Raw genomic sequence first — 14,322 nt, forward strand, 5'->3', positions numbered from 1 at the left:
AAGTTTATCTGTTACTTTTATCCTAAGAGGGTAAAAGTGATATCAGGACCCCTCGATGATTTTGATTTGACTTATGTGTCGGGCCCGGTCAGGACTGAATTGATGTGTTCAATTAGTTCTATGTCAAATGAATCTGAGATCGAGAAATTGATTGCTGGAACAATAAGTATGACAATGTTTCATGAGATTGTCCGCACGATATCTAAACAGAGGACATATGATCCCTTATCTAAAGGACAGGTTACTAATAAGATCATAGTTCGACAGCGTCTTTGAGAGCTACGATTGCTAATCGAGTTGTACTTGCATTTGTGGTTACTAGACTTATCCAAGTCGAAGACTGTTGGATTAGTGTCTAAGCCCATAACCATATTTGGTAAGTACTTGACCCGGTTGTGCATGGTCCTTTTGGGTTGCCTTCACCAAAGCAACTTGACTGGAGAAATAAATAGGGAAAGAGGTTATTATGATTTATTAATATATTATAAGAATAATATATTAAAAGAGAAATCATATTTGTTTAATTAATATTGGTCAATAATTAATTAGGAATCAATTTTTTGATCAAGTGTAATTAATTAAACTAGAGGGTCTGGATTGTAATTATGTGATAGTTGCAAAGTAGGCCAATGGTTACCCTAAATATAGGTTGGACGAATTCAAGGGATAAGGCATCCTTAAAATCGTCCAAGGATAAGAGTTATTAAGGCTTATCTTATGGTTACTTGGTGGGCAAGCAACTAGATAAGGATAAGGACTGAAACCCTAATATCTACCCTATATAAAGACCCCTAAGGCCATAGAAATCATCCCCACTTGATCCCTAGGGTTCCTAGAGCCGATTTCTACATCTCCTCTTCTCTCTCTATTGCATCTCCAATTGCTTGTGGTGTTTGTGAGCCATTAGAGGTACTACACTTGTGGTACTTGCTTTCAAGACTTAGGGTTTGAAGATTTGAGTTGTTATTATAATATAACAACAAGAGGTATGTGATCTATCTTTCTACATGAATTTTGAAAATACTAGGAGCATGCTAGGGGTTCTTCATGTGTTCATAATGTTGTGTATCTATTAGGGAAAACATAGATCCAAATTTAGGGTTGCATGCACACATATGATTGTTTGTTCAAAACCCATCAGTTAGATGGTGTATCGATGATTCCTTGTTTCCGGATGGTAACATTCATACTAGGTGGAATAACTAGCTCCTGCAAAAAGTGAATGTTTCCTATTAGCAAGTCCGTTTAAACCAACTTCCTACTTGTGTTAAGCTGAATGTGAAAAGTATTGTTTCATGGTGTACGTTGTTTGTTCCTCGGATATGGAAGAATTGTTCATCTTCTTATTTTTTGTATGTTGATTTGTGGCGTTTCATTGGTAGATGGTGTTATATAATATCATATCCGAGTTTTTGGAGATAGAAGATATGGTTCATTGTAGACTCGATCCATAGGTCTATTGTTAAGTGTATGGCATTGGAGTCTATAGTCATAATCATGTGGTGGCTTCTTTGAAACTTCCGTAACAAGATGATATCTAGCGATCATAACGTTAGAATGAATTGTCGATTGATAGGTTGATTGACTGTTCATATAATTAGTTTGTTTTGCGGAATAAAAAGTTTAGTGTCGGTCGAGTCTCATGGTTATGAAACAGTCGAGTCTCATGGTTATGAAACTCTATCTTGGCAATTTTTTTAATTTTATGTTAGCCCTTTTTTAACTTTTTATAATAAAAAAAAATTCTTTGTTCGAAGAAAAATGCGATAAATAGATTTTATAAATGCAACCTATTACTTTTGTTCCCATAAGCAAATATATTTTTTTCAATCGCTACTTGAAATAGGTTTTGTGATTACAATTTTTTTTAAAAACTAAAAACCCGAAGTTTCTAAAAGTTTGTACTTAGCACTAATGTCAACAATTGAATTAAGTCACTCTCAAGTCCAAGCCACTGAATTAAGTCAATTAACTATCGAATAAAATCATTGTGTTATATCATTTTAATGATTTTATGTAATAGATCAATCAAATATATCATAATCGACAAATTATGCCTAAATAATTTGAAAACGATATATAGACACTTGCATGATGGCGGGCCCTACCTCTTTTAATATTTTGTACTAAATATAAAGAGTGACGTCAATTGTTATTTTCTTTCATTTTCCACTTGAATGCTCTCAATTTTCTTTCGTGTCCTTAAAGTTGGGTAACAATATATGATGATGATGTTATGGGGCCAATTTTAGAGGAGAGTAAATGTAACGTCTTTTAAACACTTTCTAAATATTTTAATAAAATCTATAAGTAAAATCCAAGTTTTGTTTTGTTTTTTGTTTTGTTTTTTTTTTTTTTTTTTTTTTTTCAATTAACTCAGGCTCATGTTTTAACCCGACTCCAACACAACCCATATTCATGCATAAGCATTTTAAGAGCATTTTAGAAAGATATATAGCATGATATAATATTACTTCACATGTTACTGATTTAATATATTTTTCCCTTTAAAAATTCAGGTACGGACGAAGATATGCCTTGACTACATGACTTCAAAAATCAAGGTCTCAAATCAATAATATACCATTTATATTTTTAAGATTGTGGAAATGCGTTTTTGTTTACTATAAAAAGTTACCACACCGTTTGTATCACATAGTAATAATAAATATAAAAAATAAAAACCTTAAGAAAATTCTCATTCAATACACTGAATAAATAATAATGTTAGATATGTTTTTACTTAATAAATTATATTTTAGATATATTTGACAAAAAAAAAAAATTAAGAAAGTTTTACCTCTTAAAAAGTAACTTAAATTAAATAAAAACTTTCATTTCCGATTACAAGATTTTTATCTTTAACAAAAACTTTTAATTAGCTAGAAAGTTACTTAAAATACTTTTTTATGAGATTTTAACTTTTATTTTTCAGTCAATTATCTTCTAATGTTTTTTTTACCACTTGTTACACTCTGATTTATTTTGTGACATCTCATTTTGTGGTTATTTTAAATTAATTTTTATTCCACATGTAATTTTGTGGTTTTCTTATTTTATTAAATTTCATATAGTATTTAAATTTAATAATAAATGCATATCAATTTCATTAATGGATTTTTCTTATAACTTCAAAATTTGAAAGTAAAATCTCATTAATTTACTTTGATTATTTTTTCTAAATGATTTGTTTAAATTTAAAAGAGAAAAAACAAACACTTTAATTTTAGTAATTCAATATTTTTCTCATTTTTCTTATAAATTCAAATTTCTCAAATGTTTATATATATTTAATTGTTTTAAATACACTCATGTAATATATAGGCTCACACCTACTACCTTATAAAAAACTTACGATTAATTTTCAAGAATACCTATATTCAAATAAAAACGACATTTTTAGCTTACAACATCCATCAACCAACTATTAGCTATCTGCTAACATGCTCCAACCACATTTGCCAAACATAAATTTTATATTTATCCTCTATTGCAAACAAAACTTTTATCTAAAGAACTATTTTCATTCAAATGCTATTGGTTTATAAAGTTTAACTAACGACTTTTATTAATGAAAGACTTATTAAATGAATATATGTCTTATCGACGGATTGATTCTTGAACTCTACCTTTGTCCAAGTAAATATTTCCAAATTAAGGATGGGGGCAACTTGGAATTTTGCCCAATTTCATATTGTTAATGAACAGTGACAGCCTGTCTCTTAATTGCTCTCCTAGCCATCAAAGAACAAACCAAATACCCGTTTTGCCCTTTGAAATTTTGATCATCTATCTATCTATGGTATGGAGGCAGCGCCATTCTTGAATGCCACAGAAACCCTCAAATTACCATGTTGAAGAATCTTTGAGAATGGGATTGATGTGTTGGAAAATTAAAATGTTAGAATAATATATGATAAGTTATCTAAAATCTAAATATATAAAGAAGTTCAAAAGAATGTCATTTAACTATGCAAACATCAATAAATAACAGTTAAAACAAATATAATAAAATACTTTTATATATCCTTTAACATACTATTATTTATTTAGAAAATTACAAATGTAATCATTTTTTTAAGTTTATTTTTTCAAAAACTAGTAAAAGATAAACGTTTTGACATTTCGCAAATACTCCACAAAATACACATGATTATTTGTGGGGAAATCTTTATTTTTGGGCTAATTTAAAATATATATATATATATATATATATATATATATATATATATATATATATATATATATATATATATATATATATATATATATATATATATATATATATATATATATATATATATATATATATATATATATATATTTGTCATTTGCTATTATATTATCTAATTAAATGATCATCGTTCTTGAATTCACACATTTCATGACATTCATGACTAAAATATGCACCGACTGGAAGGTTTAGCACGTGGACTGTAGAGCTACCTGGATTTAGTGCTACTGTACTATAGTCTATGCATTATGTACAAGCTCAAATGCATCATTCATCAAGGTTAATTCGAAAATCCTTTTTGCGATCTTCATTTACGCATTAATGCGTATATATCTATATCTATGTATGGTATGGAAGAAAGAAAAAGTCCTAAAAAGCACACCTCTTTAATTTCTTGATCTCTGTCTTCTTCAATGGCAGCAAAACCCCATGTGGACAGCACTAAATGCATTGGAACTTCCAATTTCTGAAAATTTCTCTCACATACTGACATTAAATTTCAACTACCCACATCAGATTTCATCCTTTGTTTTCTACTTTCTTCTTTCGATTCCTCCAAATTCATTTAAAAAACCAAATCTTGATTTCAAATAAAAACAGGGGAGAACATTTGTCTGTTCTCTTTCTTTAAAATACTCCATTCTTGACTTCTACTTCCTAAAGATTCGGTTTATCTTGTTGGGCTACTATCAAGAAACTCAAACAAAAGAACGGAGCATTTTAATGGCGATTTGCAGGTTTTATTCCCTTCTGTTCTTGACAATTTCATGGAGTTTCTTCTTCGCGAATGCAATCCAACCTTCGCAAAAACAAGTCCTCCTGCAGCTCCGAAAACAACTGGAGTACCCGAAGCAATTGGATATTTGGCTCGACACAAGTACTGATTTCTGCTACGTGTCATCACCACAAGTCAATGTCACATGCGAAAACAACTTTGTTTCAGAGCTTAAAATCATGGGATTTGCTTCCGATCAAACGCCAAAGAAGGTAAATTCGGGTTCTTTTCATGGGTTTCCGATTCCTTCACAAACACTATCTCAAAACTTCTCAATCGACTCTTTGATTGCCACTTTATCAAGATTAACAAGCTTGAAAGTTCTTAGTCTGGTGTCTTTAGGAATCTGGGGCCCACTTCCTAACAAAATTCAAAGATTAAACACACTCCAATACATTGATTTGAGTTATAATTTCTTGTATGGCTCAATTCCTCCAACTCTTTCAAGAATGGTGAGTCTTCAAAGTGTGAATCTTGATGGGAATTTCTTGAATGGTAGTTTTCCTAAAGGCGTTGACTTGTTATCAAGTTTGACCAGTTTAAGCTTGAGCGAAAATGGGTTTTCTGGTGATTTACCAGATCTACAAGATTTGCCAAACAGTTTGATCATTTTGTATCTGAATAACAACTCGTTTTCTGGTCAAATCCCGGTCAAATACAGTCAACTCAACCACCTTCAAGAACTCGATCTTTCATTCAATTCACTCTCTGGTGTTCCCCCGTTTTCTCTATTCTCATCTTCATCCATTACTTACTTAAATCTAACATCAAATAAGTTGTCCGGTTCACTTCCGGTTCACTTACAATGTGGAAACAAACTCGCAAACGTCGACATTTCACAAAACCGATTTACAGGCTCCTTGCCGTTATGCTTAACGAACGAATCCAACAATAAAACCGTTAAATATGACGGGAATTGCCTCATGATTGATGTGACACGTCAGCATCCAGCATCGTATTGTGTAGAAGAAGCTCGAGGGGTAGAAGTGGAAACTAAAGATTTGAAAGATTCTGGACATAGAAGGAATCCAGTGATAATTATTGGAGTGATTTTAGGGAGTATTATGTTTCTTGTGCTTTTGGTATTAGGGTTTGTGATTCTTTCTAAGAAGCTTTGTGCTCGAGGAGTATCTGAACAGAAATTGCTGCATAAATCGGTCCAAGATTACTCTGTTACGGGCTACCCATCTGAACTTTTAACCAGTGCAAGTAAGCAGAGTGTTTCTTTAGGCATTGTTTGGGTGTCATAGTCTAAAAAGTAAATTATAAGCTAGCTTTTTGAAAAGCTAGCTTTTTGAAAAGCTACTTGGAGGTGTTTGGCTTAGCTTTTCAAACCCCAAAAATCCTTTTTGGAAAAGTTATAAAAAGTTAGGATATCTGACTTTTCCAAAAAATTCATTTTCCTTATGTAAAAATTCAAAAGTGGCTTTTAAAACTAATTTGCCAAACATCTTTTGCTTCTTTTTCTTTTCCAAAAAAGACTTTTGGTTGTGAAAAGCTAAACCAAACACCCCCTTAGACTAGCTTTTTATGAGTTTTTTTAAAAATTTCCATACATCCCTTAATTAATTATAGAAACACATACTTTTACATATCTTTTTATGTAATTTTATATTTTTCAGCTATTTTTACCAACCGTTATTTTTTATCAACTAGTTTTTCAATTATCAGCTAACTTTTCAGCTATCAGCCAACTTTTCAGTTAGTACACCAAACATAGTCTTAATGCATAATACAAAATGTTTTTTTAAACTTAATGCATTGAGAATGTTTATAGATAATGCATTGAGAATGTCTTGATGAGTATTAAGTTTAAAAAAACATTCTCAATGCATTAAACATGTCAAAATTAATTTTTGGGAACACGAAAATTACCAAAATGCCATAGTCCAATAAACGAAGTGGACTTTTTGACCCTTTAAACATAATGACATCATTTGCATTTTGCAAATCTCACATTATTTTTTTTATAAATGGTCCCCACCACTCATATTTTTAGGAAATGATGTTATTTGGAAAAGATTTTCTTTTAAAGTTTTTTGCGGCCTTTTGTGAGTAAAGGTGACCGCAATTAATGTCGTTGCTAAATTGATTGTAAGTTTATGTAAATGGACAAAAGGTGGCCACTTCATTAAATGTGTTTATTTTTGTGATTTTCGATGAGATTTCATTTAAAAACGATTAAATATTCTTCTATTTTTATTCTTACAAATCTTTTATCCAATTAAATGATAATAGGTGTGATATTAGTATATATTAAAATATCATTAAATTTACATTAAATGTTAGGATAGGAAGATTTTATAAAAACAAAAAGTAAAAGGATATTTAATTTCTCTTAAAAAAAAACTGCTCATTGATTTATTAGTTTTTCAAAAGTTACTAAGTCAAAAATAAATTTTGGCAATGATAAGCTTCTTGAAAAGTTAAAAACACCTTCAAAAAATAGCTTTTGAAAAGTTAGACATATCTCATTTTTGAAAAAGTCACAAGTCAATAAATTATTTTTATTTTATTTTATATGTATAAGCTAGCCATATATTTTTTAACTTATTGACTTTTCTACCACGAAAACTAATCCATACATTTTTGAAAAACTCCTTTCGAAAAAATCATAAGTCAATAAGTTAGTTTGTCAAAAGCAGAGTTCAAAAAACAATGCCAAACACCCATAATCATGAATTGAATTTTGATTGGTTTATTTTGTTAATTAGGATTGGTTTCAGAGGCTGCAAAGTTAGGAACAGAAGGAATCCCAGTTCACAGATTGTTTTCTTTTGAAGAGTTAAAGGAAGCTACTAACAACTTCCACAGATCTACCTTAATAGGGGAAGGTTCAACGGGCAAGGTACAAATCTTAAAGCACAATGTATGCATTCTCGACAAATTTAAGATCACTTATTATACATATATACTTTTATCCAGATCTACAAAGGGAAGCTTGAAAATGGGACAGACATTGCAATAAGACATTTGACAGTGTCTAAAAAGTACACGATTAGAAACCTTAAATTAAGGTTGGATTTGCTCGCAAGGCTTCGACACCCACATTTGGTTTGCCTTTTGGGGCATTGTATTAGTGGTGAAGGGCAAGATAATGGTGAATCAAATAAAGTGTATCTTGTGTATGAATATGTGCATAATGGGAATTATCGTTCGCTTCTTTCTGGTAAGTTTTTTTTTTGGTATATAAATTGTGAAATTGGTGATTCCTTTTTATACCACTATGAATGGCTCTAATATGTCATAATGGTATAAAGAGGACAAACTTAAATAAATTCCCTTGTTGAATTTGTAAATTTGAGATGTGTGATTGAAGTTTTAGCGTTTTATGCAGGGAATGGAAGTGAGAATGTTGTTCTTAAATGGGGAGATAGATTGAGGATTTTAACTGGTGTGGCTAAAGCTGTGCATTTTCTTCACACTGGACTCATTCCTGGTTTTTTTAGTAATCGATTGAAAGCAAATAATATTTTGTTGAATGAAGATGGGATGGGAAAACTGAGTGACTATGGGCTTTCGATTATAGCGGAAGATATTAAACAAGATGTATGAAAAAAGAAATGTTTTATCATAATTACCTTTTACTTGAGCATTTAATTGCAAGATCTGACCTTTTTTTAATGTTTGTTGTTTTGTAGGCGAATGGGGAAGGTGTAGAATCATGGTAAGGGGAAAAAAAACAAAAAGGAAAAAACGTTAACTTTTGACTTTCTTGTGGATTTTGAGAGAGAATGTGTGTATTTTTGTAGGCAAATGAAGAACTTAGAGGATGATGTCTACAGCTTTGGATTCATTCTACTTGAGTCCCTTGTTGGACCTTCTGCCGCATCTAGAAAAGATGAATTTTTGATGAATGAGATGGTATTTTCTTAATTATAATAAAAAAAATGTTAAATACAAGAAAGAATTATGTATTTCCATTTCTTGGTATTACTTTAAAAAATCTACCCATTTATAGCAATGCCATCTATATAAAAAGCAATGTTCATCACTATAATTGGATAGATTTTTCAAAGTATAATATGTTAATAAGAAAAACACAAGTTGTGTTTTATATTGTTTTTCTTATTAAGATATGATACTTTGAAAAAATCTTTGTTATGGGATTTGGGTATTGTTGTTTGTTTTGATATATTTTGATATATTTACAGGCTTCTTTTGGAAGTGAAGAGGAACGGAAGAAAGTAGTGGACCCTGTTGTACTTGATTCCTGCTCACAGGAATCACTTTCGGTTATAATCTCCATAACCAAAAAATGCTTTTGTGGTGATTCATGGGCAAGACCCTCTTTTGAAGACGTGCTTTGGCACTTGCAGTATGCTGCTCAAATTCAAGCTGGGACCCAACAATCTGCTGAAAAAGTTTTATTCATGGGGTGTTGATATTTTGCCTTGTAGTAATTGTATATAAAATAAGCTATTAGAGACCTTTATTCCAATATTACTCTTTCTTTTTCATGTATTAAATAATTTTGACTTTTATGAATGTAATTGTATATATTCACTTTATCATGTATCTTGATGGGACTTAATATACAACGATGACAATAATGGATTATGTAAGAGAAACCTTCTTTGTCAACTTACTCCACACATTCATCATATATCCATTATTCTTACAGTCATTTATCTACTTAGCTGTTCATCCATACAACATTTTAAAAAAATATATATTTGTTTGTTTGATTAAATTTATGATTTATGTGTGGTGTTACTTTTTGTATGAGTTTCATTTTGTAGAAGACGAAGTTGAGTTAAATCAAGCAAACGTGATTGTAAGTGACTGTTCATCTCTATCACATGCTTTGTCATGTTAGTGATCAATAATCTATTCTCAACGTTCGTTTCCACTTTCAACTGTAAGGCTTCCGGTGTCCTTTCTACCTGCAGTGCACAAATAAAAAAATAAAACAAGGGCACATAAGTAATTTCACTTCATTTTTCTTTTAAAAAAAAAAAGGTAATGCATCATCAAGTGAGAGTAAACCTCTAAATCAATACTCTGTTGTTCCAGTAAGTTGGCACTTTGATACTCATGAGTAATTTGTTGTTGCGTAGAAGAAGATGGTAGAAGAAGGGTAATACTTGAATTAGATGGATCGTCTTGGTGAGGATACTTTTGGAGTAATGATACGGGCAAATTCGTAAATTGGCGATGATGATGTGGCAAGGGGAGGAGTGAGGAGTGTGGGATCACAACCATATTAGTAATAAAACCTGCATGTATGGATAATAATATCAAGAATGTCGTGTTTTTTAGGATTTGTAAATAAATTAACAAAATAAGGTTGTTATTTTTTTTCTCCTAATTTATTGCATACTAACTACTAACTACTCCCTGTCCCTACTTACCGAGCATCCATAACCACCCACAATATATAGGCCATAGGAACTCAAATTATTATAGGTTACGTAAGAAATAATTCAGAAAGTAATAATGGAGTTGGGGCCTAGTTATTGAGCATCTCCAGCTACAGGAATCTATGAAATGTTGGTTTCTTGGATGGATTGAATTTGACAATTTCATTATGGGTAATTTTGACAAATCACATAGCCAGCGGAAATGGCAGCGACAATAAAAGTGGCAACGACAATATTTGCATCTAATTACATTTTATTGAAATGGTTAATGGATTGTAGAGAGATTTTTTCTATAACCATTGTGTTTAAGTATTGGATGGATTTAGTCGATCAAGGTGATGAAAAAAAACTTTAGATTATCGGAACAACGATTGTTACACCATCAAAAGTGAAGAATTTTGGGAGGACGTTGAAAGCATTTTAGCTCTAACAAAACGACTTTTCTTGTTGATCAAATTTTGTGATCTCGAAATGAGAAAATCTTGTTAGCTAAAGCTTTTCATTGTTTAGGCTTTTGCTTTATAGTTTGATGGAAGTTTATAACTAGTAAGAGTGCGTTTGGTTGTAGAAAATTGTTTTCATTTTCTAAGAAAATGTTTTCAGAAAATAGAATTGAGTTTTCATTTTCAATTTTCAATGAAAATTTTAGAAAACGCGTTTGGTAAAAACCGAACGGAGTTTTCATTTTTCATCTTAGAAATTTGGAAAACTTTGGAAAACTGTAAAAATCACTTTTATAATTTACATACAACTTGGAAAACTGAAAATTTTCATTTTCTTGAAATTTTTTGGAAAACTGAATAAACCAAACGCGTTTTCAAAATTTCCATTTGCACAAAGACCTCTCATACTCTTAAAGTCAACAACGTTTCTCTCCTTTACACCAAATGTATCTTCAACCGGTTTATTAAAATAAGGGAAGATTGTTTTTTAATAATTATAAATGATGTTTACTTTTTGCTATGCTTTGTAACTGTTTTATTATTCCTATGAAGAAGAATGTGCGTTGGACAAGAGAAATCGGTCATGTATATATAGAGATAGTTACCCCGGTGAAATTAATTCTATGAAATAAATTCTAATTATGAAATAAATAATTGATTTACTAAAATCAATTCTATGAAATCAATTGATTCGGTGAGAACTTCTTTATATATAATATAATAATTGATTGCTAATCTTGTTTCCAATCGCATTGAAGAATTAGATTATTAGACGTTCTCAAACATGCTCAAAATAGAGAACACCGATCATAGGTACTTTTGCAAACCCCTTGTCACTATCAGTTAAGTTAACCTTCATCGAGTTGTCCTAAAACAAAAAGAACTTATAGATGGGTTAATTCTATAAGAATTAACAATATTCACTAGAAAAATAAGGTCATTTATTGCCTATTAATTCGGGTTTCTAACACTATATCTTCCAATAAAGAAATCTTATACACCCAAATTGGTACCAATAATTTATTCGTAATAGTTACGAATGTACAAATAGGTAAAAATAACAAGAAAATTTTCAACAGAAAATATTTCAGTTTTCATGGTATATCCGAAAAGGAAAGCATAGAAATTCCATCGATCACAGAACTAATTTTCCTATTTTCTTAACAACTATATCATGAACTTTCTTTAACTAATATAAAGTAATAGCAGTTAGTTAATTACCTTTGTGATGATTAAATCGTCGAATGATCACACCCTCAATAACATTCCACAAGCAAACAGTACAATCCTCAGAAGCAGAAATAAGACCGGATTTACAAAAAGTCAATGTTGTAATAGATTCCCTACAATTCCAATCGAATCAAATTATACAAGTTGTTCACAATCTAACATCAATTTATATAACATAACCAACAATTAAAAAGTAAACACATACTTATGTCCATTCAATTCCAATTTTTGATCCTCTGAATCAAAGGAAGCCTCCTTCATCAATCCAACATCAAATGGGGTCATAAAGATCCTTCCATCTGCACTTCCAGAAAACAGAAATCTCTCCAAAGGGTCAAGAACTGTTGCAGTTATCGGTTGTGGAAAAGACCAAGTTTGCAAAAGTGTCCCTTTTACAAGCTCCCATACCTATTTATAAAAGACATAATTTGGAAACATTTAATATATCAAAGATGCACACAAATACCATTATATTAATATCAAACATGATACTAAATTCACCTTGCATGTGCCATCAAGTGAGCTTGATACAAAAACTGATTGAGAGACAGATGAAGATGGTAAGAGTCCAGTTATGAAGGATTTATGCTCAGTTGAAACACTTAGCGATAAATCAGAGGATTCTAAATTTTTATCATCTAGTAAACTGGCACGAAAATGAATAAGCAAATTTTCAGATAGTTTGTTGTGCATATGTCATAAACCTTTAAATAAACCATAGATGTTGTTACCTTATCATTGGCCAAACAACTATCATTCCATCTTCGGATCCAGATATAAGTAGAGAGGCATCATTAGAAAAAGCCAAACAAGTTATTGGCGAATTATGTGCATGCCAAGTTTTGAGCAATTTACCACTAATAACCTGTGAAAAAATTCAATCAAGATGATATTTGGGGGAAAAATAACCTTGATGTAGTGTAGTAGAAGATTATATACCTCCCAAATGTAGAGATTTCCAGAAATGGCTCCACCTGCCAAATATATACCATCTTTCGTGCTTGAAATCGGCCCAATGGCTTCAATGGTATAGCTCCGTAATGATGAACGAGGCTGAAATCATTTAGTACGAATCAACGTAAGAATTTGGTAAAACCCTCAAATGGATCATTGGAATTGTGGGAAAATATCCTAAATTGAATTGATCGTAGAAGTAGTACCTTAGAGAAAGGCCAGGTGAAGATGACGCCGCCAGCGACGGAGCCAGGGAGGTGAATTTGAGAGGCGACCAAGTACTGATTTCTCAAACAAGTGAGTCCATGGAAGTGTGAAGCGCATGTGGGTATGTGAAGAAGATGATCCCCTGTTTCTATGTCCCAAATCGTGAGTCCCACCGTTAAATTCTTGTCTCCGCAAACCACCAATGCTTCCTTCATGTCTCTCTCTTTCCACTCCCAGTGAAACCCAGTTTGAATGCTGTGATTTGGAAGGAGAATTTAGGGGTTTTAGTGATCGGGTAGCAGGGATATCTGTTGTTACCGCAATCCCCTGTCCGTTTGCGTGCCAATGGTGGTACGCCATGTCAGGTGTGAAAACTGTAAAGGTGGAATGCGTGAAAGCTGGAGAAGGATTACGAGTATCCCACACAAATTTTGATGTTTAGTGCATACGATTTTGACAATCTATGCAATCGACGATGGTGATCGCCATGCACTCAATCACATTCTAAATTGCGTAACGCTTTAGGTTTTATGTTTTAAATTGCCCATAATTTTTTTTTTTTTTTTGTGTCCCATATCAAAATAACCTATTAAGCCAAGTCATTATAACAAGTTAGCAGCTAAATGATTTGGCTTAATGGTTGGTTGGAAGTCTCCTAATTTTTTAATTAAGACATTTTAAATTTTTAGATTCAAAGCTTTGATAATCTCTTAAATCTTTCATCCTCTAAATTTCTAGAGAAATAGTTGTATATGAATAAAAACAAGGATCGTGTTCTCAAAATACTCTAATTTTTCAGCAAATCTTTTTCCCTCTTCTTTTTTTTATTTTATACGATCATCTCTCTTTTCAATTCGAAAAATTCAGATTATGTCAAATAGCACGTAAATCTTGTTGGTTGTTCACATGGACTCCACTTAGAATTATTGAGATGATGTGGCCTAATTCCACTACTTTTTTCTCCATTTTCACCGGAATGTTCTTTCTTCTCCCTCTTCATCGGAATGCTATTTCTACTCCCTCGTCTTCCTTCTATTATTTTGACAACCACCCTACATCCACCTAACAACCAACCATATTAACAAATTCAACTTCATCTTCACATCTTTGTGTTGT

The 14,322-nt window shown here is 31.5% G+C and overlaps 2 protein-coding genes across 3 annotated transcripts; one reads left to right on the forward strand and one right to left on the reverse strand.

Moving 5' to 3' along the window:
- The first annotated feature begins 4,392 nt into the window (after positions 1 to 4,392).
- LOC145042563 (Leucine-rich repeat protein kinase family protein) lies at positions 4,393 to 9,527 on the forward strand. The gene is made up of 7 exons (XM_078991006.1): positions 4,393 to 6,218; positions 7,724 to 7,857; positions 7,935 to 8,178; positions 8,347 to 8,558; positions 8,651 to 8,676; positions 8,762 to 8,873; positions 9,164 to 9,527. The coding sequence occupies exons 1-7, from the start codon at positions 4,958 to 4,960 to the stop codon at positions 9,392 to 9,394; spliced, it is 2,220 nt and encodes a 739-aa protein (XP_078847132.1). The 5' UTR covers positions 4,393 to 4,957; the 3' UTR covers positions 9,395 to 9,527.
- Positions 9,441 to 13,680, reverse strand: LOC145042564 (protein ROOT INITIATION DEFECTIVE 3-like). Of its 2 annotated transcripts, XM_078991007.1 has the most exons (8): positions 13,206 to 13,680; positions 12,985 to 13,098; positions 12,777 to 12,910; positions 12,547 to 12,691; positions 12,251 to 12,453; positions 12,037 to 12,158; positions 9,999 to 10,228; positions 9,441 to 9,895 (listed from the first exon to the last, which is right to left on the reverse strand). In XM_078991007.1, the coding sequence occupies exons 1-8, from the start codon at positions 13,419 to 13,421 to the stop codon at positions 9,704 to 9,706; spliced, it is 1,356 nt and encodes a 451-aa protein (XP_078847133.1). In that variant the 5' UTR covers positions 13,422 to 13,680; the 3' UTR covers positions 9,441 to 9,703. The 2 variants fall into 2 exon arrangements, with proteins under 2 accessions (XP_078847133.1, XP_078847134.1); XM_078991008.1 differs by lacking the exons at positions 9,441 to 9,895; positions 9,999 to 10,228 and adding an exon at positions 11,603 to 11,683.
- Positions 13,681 to 14,322: the final 642 nt, after the last annotated feature.

The sequence above is a fragment of the Lactuca saligna genome, chromosome 4 (assembly GCF_052625555.1).
Source record: "Lactuca saligna cultivar CGN05327 chromosome 4, ASM5262555v1, whole genome shotgun sequence".
NCBI lineage: Eukaryota > Viridiplantae > Streptophyta > Magnoliopsida > Asterales > Asteraceae > Lactuca > Lactuca saligna.